The 15,696-nt window shown below is 38.6% G+C and overlaps 1 protein-coding gene across 1 annotated transcript in view; it reads left to right on the forward strand.

Annotated features, from left to right (window-relative positions):
• LOC139448062 (LHFPL tetraspan subfamily member 6 protein-like) overlaps positions 1-15,696 on the forward strand; it is a 68,346-nt gene that overhangs the window by 50,874 nt on the left and 1,776 nt on the right. The window contains exon 2 of the mRNA XM_071229564.1: positions 14,719-14,817. Coding sequence (XP_071085665.1) covers positions 14,719-14,817 — 99 coding nt within the window. The remainder of the gene's footprint in view (positions 1-14,718; positions 14,818-15,696) is intronic.

A 15,696-nucleotide genomic window follows, 5' to 3' on the forward strand; every position in this document is an offset into this window, starting at 1 on the left:
AACATCATTCAAGAAAAACAATTATTTTTTGGTTTTGAGACATGAAATGCTACTAGTCCTTCAACACAAAATAATAAAGTAATTCTGCTCCTGCCTTAGGGATATACATGCATATTAAATTGATGTTTGTAATGTGAACGGTATCTGCTGTCAGTTCTAATGTTTGGGCATAGCACAGGTGCTTGGACAATTGAGGCCTGTTAGTATCATGTAACAAGCCTTGTCTATCGATCCTGATCAAGACTTTTGTACACAGCTGTATATAGCCTTACTAGGATATTGTGTTGAGATAGTATGACAGCAACAGTGTAGCTGAATGGCTGAATGCTGACTGAAGGACCATTATAAAGGCAAACTGACAGTCCAAGCATGTTGGACTCAAAGTGTTGGACTGCCATCTGGCTTGTTGTTGACAAATAATAATAACAACAACAACAACAACAATGATGTATGTCAGTCTAACAGTTTAAGATGTTCTGAATTACATAGAGACAGTTCCACACAGGGGACTAAGGCAAAACATTTTTAATTTAATGTTTCACAGATTTGTTTCAGCTTTTCCACAGAAGGTCGGTCGAAATAAAAATAAAAATAAATAGCTATGTCAATCATTTATTTATTTATTAAAAGTCATTCTACAGTGAAGATAAAACTGCAGCTGGGGTCTAGAATCACTGATAGCGATATAGACATGGAATTCATATATAACATTTGATATTGAAAAGAGGCTCTATATTACTAGCCATAATAAAAATAAATATTTTTATCTTTAATTTATTTCTCTTCCAGCTACTTTTCAGTAGGGTCGTCGAGCCCACGAAACAAAACATAAAAAATGTGTGGCCTAATTATGACATCTCGGCATTGACTAAAACTCAGAGCAACTTATAGTTGGCATGGAGCTCTGTAACAGAAGCCAACCAAAGGGAGACAACTTTATCTCAAGGAGGACAAAATGCTAGATAATTTCATTGGTATTATTTAGAAGAAAAAAAGTTTATTTGATTAAAATTCCTTAAAAAAATCTAATAGATCAAGCTACATTCAAGATTGATGAGAAAAAGTAAGCTAGCTGATTAAATGTCTGCATTTTGCAGATGCAGCTTTGCACTGGGAGGTTAAGTGAATAAACAAATTAGCAGTATCAGTTTAATTCATTTGGCCTGGAGAAGTGGGTCTGTTGCCAGAAGCCCTGTCAGTGAAGCAGAACATCATTGAATCAGACTCACTTGAAATAAGATTAGCGGACACTCTCAAGTCCCTTCAACTTGATTAGAGCTGACTAGAAAATCTAACAGTTAAAAAAACAGAAAAACACACATAGTTAAAAAATAATGAAGTACATCTTTTAGAACAAATTAATGGGAATTATTGAGGATTTTTATTTCAGTTTTGAATCTTAGAAAAAACATGTATTCAAATCATGATCAGTTTCAATTTTTTTCAAAGATGAGAAAATAAATGTTTTGAAAAGTCTAGTTCCAATGATCAGTTGGGGACTTGCTAGAAGATGTTATCAGAGAACAAGGATATAACGAACACGGATATAACGAACACGGATAGAGCAAACAAACAGATATAACGAACTGTTAAAAAATCCCTGATTTATCTCCTACATAAGATCATATAAAATTTACGTATATAACAAACAGTAACTAACGGATACAGCGAACTGATATCTGATCACCGACAAGCCCATCTACCACTAATTAGTGACGTGTATAGCAAACTGAGAAGTCTCTCTCAGTGTCAAGTGTCACTGACAATTGGACGTACGCAATCAGCGGTGAATCAACATAACCGCGGTGACTCAAGACAATCAGCGGTGATGGATCAACCTTGTTATACTTAAATGAATGTTATGAAATGTTATCAAGTGAATGCTATGAAGTGATCACTGCTAATACAAGTCAGTGCTGCAGTTACGTGTATTGTGTTCTGTTTTATCCAAGATGGCGGACGTTTTCCGAGCGAAAACGTCTATAATGAACAACGGATATAACAAACTGATTTCTCCGGTCCCTTGTAGTTCGTTATATCCATGTTTTACTGTAATTTGATTGGCTAAAGTCATATTTGATTGTGAAAACTATTGTTTAATTTTCTTTCTAGTCAACCACTGTCAACATCCTGTCTTAATATTAGCCTGCCTCCAAGGCCTTAGAGAATAATTTATTAAAGGACTCCAACTCAAGCCTATGATAATCTGGCAAGTCTACATTGCCTCAGCTGAAATTAAGCATTGTTCTGGGCGCTGTTTATTTTTTTCTTCATATTTTAGATATTTTCTTTAAATAAGAATCTTTCTTCATATCTGACTAGCGAAGACTGGTTGGTTACAGTTTGTAACCTGGCACACTGTCTGAGCTATTGTACCTAGATCTATAGATCTTTGTCACAATGGGAACGAAAAGGTGTGCCTTGCAAAGACTTAATTAAAGGCCAATACTGTTGAAATATTGATGTGATGTAAAACATCAAACATAAATAATTGAAAATTAACTAATCAATATCTGATTAAAATATAACAATATCAAGACAGTATGAAGTAAGTCAGTGTGTGATTTTGGTTTAGCGCTGCTTGGACAGTAATTCAGATTTCTGGCATGCCCAAGGGACGCAACTCTGCACAGTGAATTGCAGTGGCTCAGACGACTGGGCCACCCGTGACACACCCGTCAAGAAACGGAGTGTTCTCTGTGAACATCAATTTGGCATTATTCATGAAAATAAGCCCTTTCTGATCAAAGAGAACATTTTTGTCGTAAATTCCTATAAATTGTTATATATTTACCTGAGAAAGGGTTAACTAAACGTTCAATATGTCCTTGAATACTTTTAATAGGTGAATCGATAAGTTAATCTGTGATACCTTCTCCCAACTTGTGTGGCCTTTTCAAGTGTGTATAAATACACAGCCATGCTGGTGGTCGCAAGGGGTCAGAGAGGTTTGGTTCAAGTAGGAGTATGTTTATATCTGAAGGAGGGAAGATATAGACAGGATAGAGAGGTGAATGCGTGCCTGCCATTAGTGGTTTACATGCTTGATTTGAAAATATTACCGGTATCAATTGTTCATGAGTTGTTTTGATATACTTGGTCAATGATGAATTAATAATGTAAATGGATTAGAGGTGAGGTGAAATGGGGTTTAACGTTGCGTTCAAGATTATTGCTCTTAAATCGACAAGCATGCACATGTGTGCGTGTGTGTGGCTGCTTGTACTAGTCCGGACTCATGCCGATTTTATAAAGCTAGCTCACTGAGATACCATGCCACCGTTTAACATAAATGCCCCACTCAGACACTGTATACTGACTCCGAGCCGACCTGTTCTCCTTTTCGCCCCTTAATACCGAGCGCTAGGCATGGTAACAACAAGTACCATCTTTTAACGTCTTTTTTGGTATGCCGCAGCCATGGGATCAAGTCAGATGGACGATATACCACAAGACCACGGAGGTGGTCGAATGAACTAGAAGCTTGATCTGCAAAATGAAATATAGCCAACACCATTGTGTTGAACTTTGATGTGTTGAACTTACGGTTGTCTCAAAGTAAAAGCTTTGTCCCTGCATATTCCTTCTTTATCTATCATTTTTGGATGTGTTGAACCTCAGATAGCTGAAGTATTTAGGCAGGTCCCTTCAACTGTGACACAACGGTGCTTTACTGTGATGAAATTGAATAGATTTGTTTCGTTAAAATGTTTCCTTGAATTGGAGTCAGAGTAACTTCCCTTCCTTTTCTGATCAAAGTTGGACATTTTTGTTCACTGGATATTTGGTTGTATGAGAAACATATTATGGCTTTATTTTGTTCTATATTTAATTCTTTTATGAGAAATCACGAACCAAGTAATGAAAAATCCTTTTGAATTGATTATGACAGATTATGCTTCAGTATGTAGTCGGTCAGTCCACATATAACTCGCCTACGAGCAAAACATGTGGACAATTATACATGATAGATGAACTGTTTCCTTATCAGAATATTAAAAGATCAGTCATTGGCCACCAAAACACAGTAAGTCCAAGACAGCACTGTTGCTTGGATCTTACAGCTACAGCTACATTGGGTACAGTGTTAGAGAAGTGCTTGGAATCTTACAGCTACATTGGGTACAGTGTTAGAGAAGTGCTTGGAATCTTACAGCTACATTGGGTACAGTGTTAGAGGAGTGCTTGGAATCTTACAGCTACATTGGGTACAGTGTTAGAGAAGTGCTTGGAATCTTACAGCTTGATTGGGTACAGTGTTAGAGGAGTGCTTGGAATCTTACAGCTACATTGGGTACAGTGTTAGAGGAGTGCTTGGAATCTTACAGCTACATTGGGTACAGTGTTAGAGGAGTGCTTGGAATCTTACAGCTACATTGGGTACAGTGTTAGAGGAGTGCTTGGAATCTTACAGCTACATTGGGTACAGTGTTAGAGAAGTGCTTGGAATCTTACAGCTACATTGGGTACAGTGTTAGAGGAGTGCTTGGAATCTTACAGCTACATTGGGTACAGTGTTAGAGGAGTGCTTGGAATCTTACAGCTACATTGGGTACAGTGTTAGAGAAGTGCTTGGAATCTTACAGCTACATTGGGTACAGTGTTAGAGAAGTGCTTGGAATCTTACAGCTACATTGGGTACAGTGTTAGAGGAGTGCTTGGAATCTTACAGCTACATTGGGTACAGTGTTAGAGGAGTGCTTGGAATCGCACAGCTACATTGGGTACAGTGTTGGAGGAGTGCTTGGAATCTTACAGCTACATTGGGTACAGTGTTAGAGGAGTGCTTGGAATCTTACAGCTACATTGGGTACAGTGTTAGAGGAGTGCTTGGAATCTCACAGCTACATTGGGTACAGTGTTAGAGAAGTGCTTGGAATCGCACAGCTACATTGGGTACAGTGGTAGAGGAGTGTTTTCCTTACAACTGATATATCCCTGGCTCATGCTGGAATTCTGGTGTGGTTTCAGAATGCTTTCCAAGACCTGCTGTGTAAATTATGTTAATAATTCATCCTAGAGTTTTATCTTATGCATTTAAGATGCATGGTAGCATTCTACATCGTATACACATTAACTTAATAGTTTTCATGACAGCAAACATTATTACCAATGGTGGGAACAAATATGACGACCATGTGGGCCAGACTGATTACATCAAGCTTGTAAAACAGTCATAAATTGTAATTTCAAGATAAAGTTAATTGTGAAGGTGTATTTCTGTTCATAAAACCTCTAATAATCATTGGGTTGTTTCGATGTCGGCTCTTTCAAAACATTCCCACTTCAACATAAAAACTGTTTCCTAGCAACATGTCTCGTATGACAAATTAGGCTAATAAGTAAATTGTAAATATTCACCTCGCCCATAAATCGCAGATTTTATCGTCCTGACCTTTGCTAAAAAATTGGTATTTGTGTAGTGATCTGGTTAAAGACCAACACTTATTTTACACATTTTTTCCTGCTTCCTCCCAAGGCACTACATGAGTTCACTGATAGCATGTACATTTCATGCCCTGATCGTAATCGCACAAACAATCCCTAGGCCAGCCTCCCTGGACCATGTGCTTCTAGTTGTGTTGCCATTGTTCATTTCACCTAGGGGTCAGAGGTCCTGGCTGCTATGTACATCACATGAAATGTACAACATAATTCTGGCAATGTGCAGCAGTATGTGGGAAATGTACGCAGGGTTTGATGCTAGATTGTCAACATAACTCGCGTGCGTGTGTGAAAATGGTCATTCTCTACTGTTTGATGCTCATTTTTTTTTTTTTAAATAAGATCAAAGGACACAAAGAGTATTTATGTTATGTACATAAAAATGAAAAATATGTTGAAATTGACACTATTCATCATTCTTAAGATAATAGTTTTAACAGTGTATGAATAGTGTCAGTTTCAACACATATTTCATTTTTATGTACATGACAAAGATTCTGGTGTTATGAGCATAAGAAGATGTGTACAACTTCAAATTAAACACATTAGGAAGAATGTAAATAAAATAAAAACATCTATATGAATGATCTATTTGAAGTCCTTGAAAACATTTAGAAGTGATACACAAAAGGAATTATGGAGTCCTGCCTTCCATAACTGTCCATTGTATCACTGATCAGCACTAATATATATATTCTCTGCTTCATAGCATTATTCACTTAATTAAGGAGAAACTATATACACAGAAACGGTGTGTACCATACCAAAGATGTTGACATCCATCAATTTTCTTCTTGATCTATTTGAAACTGGTGACATGAATATCACTGACCAAATTGAAAATTGGCCATGGTTAATGTAAATGGAACATGATATTTGATATTAGCCTTAAATGTAGGACCTATTTGTTCCGGCATTGGTGGGTCTTTGACTGGCATTTACCCTTTGACCTTTGCCGAGTTGCCCTTTGATTCGGTTTGCCACAGTAAGTGAGTGTCAGATAGACTTTGTATGAAAGGGCAGCGAGATAGATACAGTAGGTTAAATTACAGACAAAAATGTTAACATACTATAACATAGAAATTGGCACAATTCATAAACGTTTGATTGACAGATTTGAATTATCATGTGAAGGATATCGTTGCCATTATTATGGTGAAAGTTGAGTGAGAGACAGCTGTAGGTTAACCTGTGACGATGGTGTACATGTCAACACCTTTGTCTCTGTTCAGGTTATGTTTGTTGTCAAGTCATCAGTGTTAATGTTATAATAGCATTAATATTTACATTGGGGATGTTGGTTGGTTGGTTGGTTTGTTGTTTAATGTGCACTCAGCAATATTCCAGCTATATGACGGCGGTCTGTCAATAATCAAGTCTGAACCAGACAATCCAGTGATTAATATCATGAGCATCGATCAACACGATTGGGATTGATGACATGCATCAACAAAGTCAGCGAGCCTGACCACCCGATCCCGTTAGTCGCCTTTTACGATAAGCATAGTCACCTTTTACTGGCAAGTATGAGTTGCCCGGGTATCCCGGAATCTTCACGGGTCCATTGGGTATGTGTGGCCCAGTCATATCATGGTGCATATCAAGTTGTCAAGGGTTCAAATCTCTAATTGTCTTACGTTATAATCGTTGGTCAAGGTTTCACTGTCGATATCTGCTCATTGGTTTCATTGTCGATACCTTCTCATGGGTATTTCTGCGGATACCTAAATTATTTAGGACTAACTTCCCGCAGCCATCTTCCTGAGGCAAGGGAGGTAACTGACTATAAAAGTCCAGTTCCACCCTTTCAGAACTAGGCTGGAATTATGGAGTTATATTTTGGCTGGCCTAATGAGTCTGTGCATAGCCCAATCAAAATTGCATAATGAAATCGACATCTGGTTCATAAACTTCCATGCAGATATCAGTCGATTGTAGGATTTGCAAAGCATGCGTACTGTCAGTTCAGGGTCAACAGATATTTTCCAAGTCTTTTCATTATGTTTTTAAGCAAGATGCTCACATGATTTGATGAACTTTGTGAAGGAAGAGTTTCATCAAAATATAGAACTAGATTATTGATCAGATCATCTCCCCGGTTTTTTTTTAAGCAAATGCAAGTGATATGAGATGTGGAATCTGATTGGTCAGTAGGAGAGACATAGAAGGGATGCTACAATCGAGCCCAGAAATTCCAGCCTGTTTCAGCAAGGGTGAAAACTGGACTTTTGCAGTCAGTTAACTCCCTTTCCTGGGGTAGATGCCCACAGTTGACATGATAGATCTAGAAACATTGTAAGTGCTGCAACATGATTGGATCCTAGAATCTTCTGGATTTGTCACTGCGTATGAATTTTTCTCAATGCTAAATTTGCAAAATTTGTTCTTTGGGCCTTTGAGCATGGTGAAATAATAATTATGTATTAAGAATGATCAATCAAAATTTCTTTTTTCTCTGCATTCCGCCATCTGGTTCAGGATTCAGTTGTCATGGAAGCATAAAACATCATGAACTGTATCATGACATCATTGTTTCCCTTGTGATGTCATTTCTTGTCTCAGATTAGAGAGAGCTCGATCATAAGAGTGAGAGTGGAAGTTTGTATTTTACAGTGTCAATAAATATTAGTTTTGTTTCAGATGTGCAAGTATTAATAAGTATATGCTGTGCTGTAATTTTAACTTTTGGCTAACACTCTTAGTTCCAAATGAAATTTCCAACCCGTGAAGATCCGAGTTAAAATAGGTCTTCAGCAACCCATGCTAGATGTAAAAGACCAATCGATGCTCATGATGTCAATCACTGGATTCACAGGGCCAGACTCAGTGCTCCAGATAACTTTCTGGACAATTGAGATTTTACTCAAAAGTTTCTATTTTAATTGGGTTATTACATTTTCCATTGGATAACCAATATTTTTTCACTTATTTATTCATCACTCTATTGTTTTTTTCCCCAAATGAGCTAACATTTTAAGATTTCAAAAAATATAAAATAATGTTTCAGATGTATATAAGGGTTCTAACTATAGGCTTGACACGGAAAATAAATTAGCTCGTAATTGTGTTCGGAAATTAGGTCCATTGTTGACATGTTGAAAAAGCTTCAGTGGGTATTTACGCTTGCTGTTTTGATACATTGAAGTTTTTTATTTAATACATGCATTAAATTAATTGGAAGTAATTGGGTTTTAAATATTTTGGGGGGTATTTTACGCAATTATGCAGCTTATCCGTAGTTCTGCCACACTCAGATATTTACAGACCTCCATCATATAGCTCGAAGATTGCTGAGTGTGGCATTAAACAACAAACAAACAAACAAAACCAAATGATATTTCCTGACATGAAATACTGACTACCGGGTAACAGTATCAAATAAGAAAACACAATATTTTTATCTAAGTCACTTGCCCACTAGAACTACATTTTGAAAATGGGTGGACAGGTTTAGGTCAAATGTTTCTGGTGTACAAACAGTTTTCATGAAATATTTCAGAAAAACAGGATAAGGTGTCTTGTTGTATACTTGCAGAGGTCATATCCAGGTCACAGAGGAAGAAGTAATAGATAAACCAAAGATTTCAAGGGTTCCTCTCAATATTGGTCTTTGTTGCAATGAAAAGAAATAGAAGCTTGTAGATAGCATTTGCCCCACAGACAAAGCAAAGCTCAGGAACACTGGTACTGAAATATATCAATGTCTTGTTTGTGTCAATCAAGCCTGGCTGACATAAACAACACGTTCATTTCAGTCAGCTGTCTCTTCAGGCAATGTAGATGAAGCCACACATTCCACACACACCCATAAAAAGCTGATGCTGATCTCAAGGATGGAAAAAACACAGTGTAACAGGGACAGAAAAAAATATGACTTTTTTCATGACATTGATTAACTGTTCCAGAGACCATATAAAGGTCTCTGACTGTTCACAACAGATTGTACATGGTATGTTGGGTGGCGTTTATACAAGGACATGAACTGTGTCATACAAAGCAATATTAGCTACGATTAGTGTTCCTCTTATTTAGCAAAGTAGCACTTAGGTGGGTGGAAGTCTCATGCTTGAAAATAGACTTATTTAAGTGCTGCAACTGTTGTACGATAGACTTACAGCTCTTTTAAAACAAAGACTGTTGTAGCACCTGTGCTTTAAGATGACCTTAGGACACTTACAATACTAAGACTGCTGTAGCACCTGTGCTTTAGGGGGAACTTATGCTAAGACTGCTGTAGCACCTATGCTTTAGGGGGAACTTATGCTAAGACTGCTGTAGCACCTATGCTTTAGGGGGAACTTATGCTAAGACTGCTGTAGCACCTATGCTTTAGGGGGAACTTATGCTAAGACTGCTGTAGCACCTATGCTTTAGGGGGAACTTATGCTAAGACTGCTGTAGCACCTATGCTTTAGGGGGAACTTAGGCTAAGACTGCTGTAGCACCTATGCTTTAGGGGGAACTTATGTTAAGACTGCTGTAGCACCTATGCTTTAGGTGAGTGAGTGAGTGAGTATGGTTTTACGCTGCTTTTAGCAATATTCCAGCAATATCACGGTGGGGACACCAGAAATGGGCTTCACACATTGTACCCATGTCTGGAATCGAACCCAGGTCTTCGGCTTGATGAGCAGACACTTTATCCACTAGGCTACCCGAAGTCTCCCTTTAAGATAAATTTAGACTAAGACTGATGTAGTACCTATGCTTTAAGATGAACTGACAACACTTTTAGCACTAAGACTGTTGTAGCACCTATCCTTTAAAGTAGACACTTTTAGCATAAGGCAGGTCCGTATAATGCTTTAAGATAGACCTGACATACTTGTAGCAAGTGAATATCCCAGCTGTCACAACACAGAGTCATACAGGCCACACACGCTCATTTCAAACACTTCGTATGACACATAGAAATATGAAATGCTCTGAAAATACAACAAACTGTCCAGACTCACGGGCAGGAGAAACTGTATCTTTAATCTGTGACAAGACACAGACATCACAAATTCAATTATTGAAGCCAGTCACAGTTACTTGTGTGTGATGTATGTGTCCTGTCACTTGTGGCTGTCATGTTAATCAGAGACAGCCTTTGATGTTGACATTGAGTGACAGCTATGTGCATGTGATAGACATGGTCAGTATCTGTGTGGATGGTTCTGGGAGGGAGAATGTTGATAGCTCACCAGCACATGTGGTCTGGTTAGTTCTATCTACTGTGGTATTCCTTCCATGTCAATTGTGGCAGTGTCATACATCACATGGTCATACACGAGGTGATTTATGACTGTTTGATGTATGACAGAAAGGTGATACATTGATTATATTTACTGTTACCAGCTGGTGATAAACAATGATAAACAGATTCTCCTCACTTCTCCCGTATAAAATCATATTTAACCTGACGGTTAATGTCTTAGTTTTATGAGACATAACAAACTCATTACATTTTAATTAGTGATGGGTTTGGGCCAGAATTTGGTATTACAATTTATTGCAATAATTATTCATGTATTGTGATATGTACCACAATATAATGCATTCATTCTTTCATCTGTATGAGAATAAGTGTCCCATCCACACAGTGTTTGAAGAGTGAATACCCAGGTTTGAATTGGTCTTCAGCAACCCAAGCTTGTCTTAAAAGAGGTGACTATGCTTGTTGTAAGAGGCGACTAACAGGACTGGGTGGTCAGGCTCACTGGATTGGTTGATGCATGTCATTGTATCCCAATTGCATAGATAGATGCTTGTGAAGTCAATCACTGGTTTGTCTGGTCCAGACCTATTTACAGAGTGCCGTCATATAGTTGGAATATTGCAAAATGTTGCGTTAAACAACAAACAAACATGTTCTTAGAACCAAAAGACAGTCCTAAGGGTATTGGTATTTTTAAGTAAGGACGTTATGGTCAGCCCCATCTTCCCGAGAGAAGGGAGTTAACTGACTGTAAAAGTCCAGTTTCCACCCTTGCCGAACTAGGCTGGAATTTCTGGGGTCGATCGTGATTGTAGCGCCACCAGTGGCAATCACGAGTTCTGTCCCTGCTATGCCCCCCCACCATTGACCAACCAGATTCCACCTATCATATTACTTGCATTTTTTTCAAACAAAATGGCGGGGCCCAGTCAAGACGATCTAATCGATGATCAAGATCTATATTGTATTAAAACGCATCTTACCTCGCGAAGTGCATCAAATCACGTCAGCACCTTGATTAAACACATGAAAAGATTTGGAAAATTATAATCTGTCGATGCCCATTTGACGGTACACATCCTGTGCAAATCCTACAGTCAAACGAAATATGCATGTTGAAATACATGTTGCTTACGAACTGGAAGTCCATTTCGTAACGCATTTTGATTGGACTATACATAAAATCGTTAGTCCAGCCAAAATATAACTCTATAATCCCAGCCTAGTTCGGCATGGGTGGAAACTGGACTTTTACAGTCAGTTAACTCCCTTGCCTAGGGAAGATGGGTCAGCCCTAGCAGTGTGTGTGCCGACTTGACCCGATGGAGTGGCTTGTCAAATGTGGCATTAAAAAGCAAAACAAACAAAGCCCACTGATGTTTTGCCAAACATTTTGAGACATTGTGATACTGCTTTAACAAATTTATCTTACTGACATGTTATAATATGACATTGCAAAAGAAGTAAAAGAAATTCAAAATTGATAGAAAACATCTGTTTTGATTGAGCTCAGATTAACTTGTGCTGTGTCACATGACATTCATTGACTTTGAATTTTTTTTTAAATAATGTCAGTTAAAGAAACACTTTTATAAATAAAGATTTCAATCAAATTTTGAAGTTGATTTCATAAATGTGTTTTTGCCTTTTTATGACTTTTGGCAGGCACATCCATAACTGAGTGAGTGAGTGAGTTGGGTTTAACGCCAACAGTATTACAGTTTTATCACGGGGTGTCAGCTTAATGTGGGAGGAAAGCCTGAAGTGATGCAGGTCTCAGATGTTTACCACTTTGGTGAAACCCACGGGTATGGTGCTGACAAACCTAGAAACATAATCGAGGCGAACTGGGATTTGAATCCACAATCATAGGTTTCTGGCGCACACTACGCAGTGAATCACAGCGCCTTAGATGACTGGGCCACCCGTGCCCCCATCAGATATAGTCAGTGTAGTTAGATAAACTTCAGTTCTGTATTAAGATACACACCAGTACCATCCTGTGTCTGTGTGTCTGGTGATGAGGATGAATAAAGGGGATTAATGGATCACCTAGCTACAGGTGAATATAGAACACTGTCCACAAGCCTACCTGTGTCTGTGTGTCTGGTGATGAGGTTGAATACACTACATAAACAATCACCTAGCTACAGGTGAATATAGAACACTGTCCACAAGCCTACCTGTGTCTGTGTGTCTGGTGATGAGGTTGAATACACTACATAAACTATCACCTAGCTACAGGTGAATATAGAACACTGTCCACAAACCTTCCTGTGTCTGTGTGTCTGGTGATGAGGTTGAATACACTACATAAACAATCACCTAGCTACAGGTGAATATAGAACACTGTCCACAAGCCTACCTGTGTCTGGTGATGAGGTTGAATACACTACATTAGCAATCACCTAGCTACAGGTGAATATAGGAAAAGTACTCTTAGGGTTATTTATATCTGTCTAGACTTAATGATGAAATCCTGTCGAAGAAATTTAATGCTATGGCAATAACCAAGAGAGCACGACACAGACAATGCACAATGATCTATACCATCCTCTGACTATAGTAGACAACATAAAGGTCAACATACATTCAGGTGATTGAAGAAAATTTGTTTACAGATCAGTATCCCAAACACTAAAAAGTGGAAAACTTTTTTAAGGAAAAAAAGCATTCCTCCAACTGCAAACTTTGTACCGGTAACTTACAAGACGGACAAACTAATTCAGTGATTATTTTTCAACAGAATTACACAATTACTAAATACATATTATAAATTACATATTGCAGGGCTCCGTTATTTCCGCCCAAACAGCTGCAGCAATAAATTAATTCTGACTCTGAAATCCTCATGACTTTAAATCAGGAATCTATTCAGATGCACTAAAATGGACGACTTTCCAAAAGTATTTATCAACAAATCTCTTAGAATAGAAAATGTTTTACCAGAAGTGTTAGAGAATAGATTATTGAAAGGTTTATGATTTGAGGTAGTCGGTGAAAGCAGCGCTGCTGTTCTGGGAAGGCGTATATCAGTTCTTGCTTATATTTATATTACTTCTCGTAAATCAGTGTTAGGTGGAATATTTCCCTGATGTTTGGGCATTAGGTGGCTATCTGCTGTGATAAGACCATCAACTGCGCTTCATGTAAGGCTGTATTATCTAACAGCCTGGCGCTTTGTCAAGAAAGATGATACAACATCTTTTCAAAAACTCATCCCCTTTCGCACATCGTGTAAACTCAGCTGAACTTACATATATCTATTAGTGGTATTGTATTCATCATCATCATCATCATCATCATCATCATCATCATCATCATCACTGAAGCCTGGTGCTGGACCTTATCTTAAGTATGTATGGTTGGATGAATGAATGGATGGATGGATGAATGAATGGATGGATGGAAGAGTGGATGGATGGATGGATGGAAGGAAGGAAGGATGGATGGATGGATGGATGGATGGATGGATGGATGGAAGGATGGATGGATGGATGGATGGAAGGAAGGAAGGATCGATGGATGGATGGATGGATGGATGGAAGAATGGATGGATGGATGGATGGAAGGAAGGAAGGATGGATGGATGGATGATGGATGGATGGAAGAATGGATGGATGGATGGAAGGATGGATGGATGGATGGATGGAAGGAAGGAAGGATCGATGGATGGATGGATGGATGGATGGATGGATGGAAGAATGGATGGATGGATGGATGGATGGATGGAAGGAAGGAAGGATGGATGGATGGATGGATGAATGGATGGATGGAAGGATGGATGGATGTAATCAGAAAATTACTCCTGGACAGTAATGAGTACCCTGGTGATGTTCAGCTGAGAATGGTTTGGTCATTGCTGTTTTTTTTTCAGTCATTTCGTTGCAGGTGTCAATATTCCACCGAGAGCAATGAAACCGTCTCCTGAAATAATGTCAATGTTCTCCTCTTGTACAGCACTACCTGTGCAGTGTGGGTCGCAGCATATCATATTTCACGTTAATAATTCAGTAAAGAATACATATAGTTCATGTGTTAACACCATGGTAACATCATGCTTCCTGTTACAGGCCTGTTGATTGGTGGAGGGCTGGCTATCTACCCGTACGGCTGGAACAATGTTGAAGTTCACCAGGCGTGTAATGGGATGTCTGGTCACTATTATCTAGGTGAGTCTCTGTAATATTGAAGTTCACCTGGCGTGTAATGGGATGTCTGGTCACTATTATCTAGGTGAGTCTCTGTAATATTGAAGTTCACCAGGCGCGTAATGGGATGTCTGGTCACTATTATCTAGGTGAGTCTCTGTAATATTGAAGTTCACCTGGCGTGTAATGGGATGTCTGGTCACTATTATCTAGGTGAGTCTCTGTAATATTGAAGTTCACCTAGCGTGTAATGGGATGTCTGGTCACTATAATCTAGGTGAGTCTCTGTAATATTGAAGTTCACCTGGCGTGTAATGGGATGTTTGATCACTATAATCTAGGTGAGTCTCTGTAATATTGAAGTTCACCTGGCGTGTAATGGGATGTCTGGTCACTATTATCTAGGTGAGTCTCTGTAATATTGAAGTTCACCTGGCGTGTAATGGGATGTTTGATCACTATAATCTAGGTGAGTCTCTGTAATATTGAAGTTCACCTGGCGTGTAATGGCATATCTGGTCACTATAATCTAGGTGAGTCTCTGTAATATTGAAGTTCACCAGGCGTGTAATGGGATGTCTGGTCACTATAATCTAGGTGAGTCTCTGTAATATTGAAGTTCACCTGGCGTGTAATGGGATGTCTGGTCACTATTATCTAGGTGAGTCTCTGTAATATTGAAGTTCACCTGGCGTGTAATGGGATGTCTGGTCACTATAATCTAGGTGAGTCTCTGTAATATTGAAGTTCACCTGGCGTGTAATGGGATGTCTGGTCACTATAATCTAGGTGAGTCTCTGTAATATTGAAGTTCACCAGGCGTGTAATGGGATGTCTGGTCACTATAATCTAGGTGAGTCTCTGTAATATTGAAGTTCACCTGGTATTACCGGTATATTG

This window comes from Haliotis cracherodii, unplaced genomic scaffold (genome assembly GCF_022045235.1).
Source record: "Haliotis cracherodii isolate W230 unplaced genomic scaffold, xgHalCrac1.p SCAF_7, whole genome shotgun sequence".
NCBI lineage: Eukaryota > Metazoa > Mollusca > Gastropoda > Lepetellida > Haliotidae > Haliotis > Haliotis cracherodii.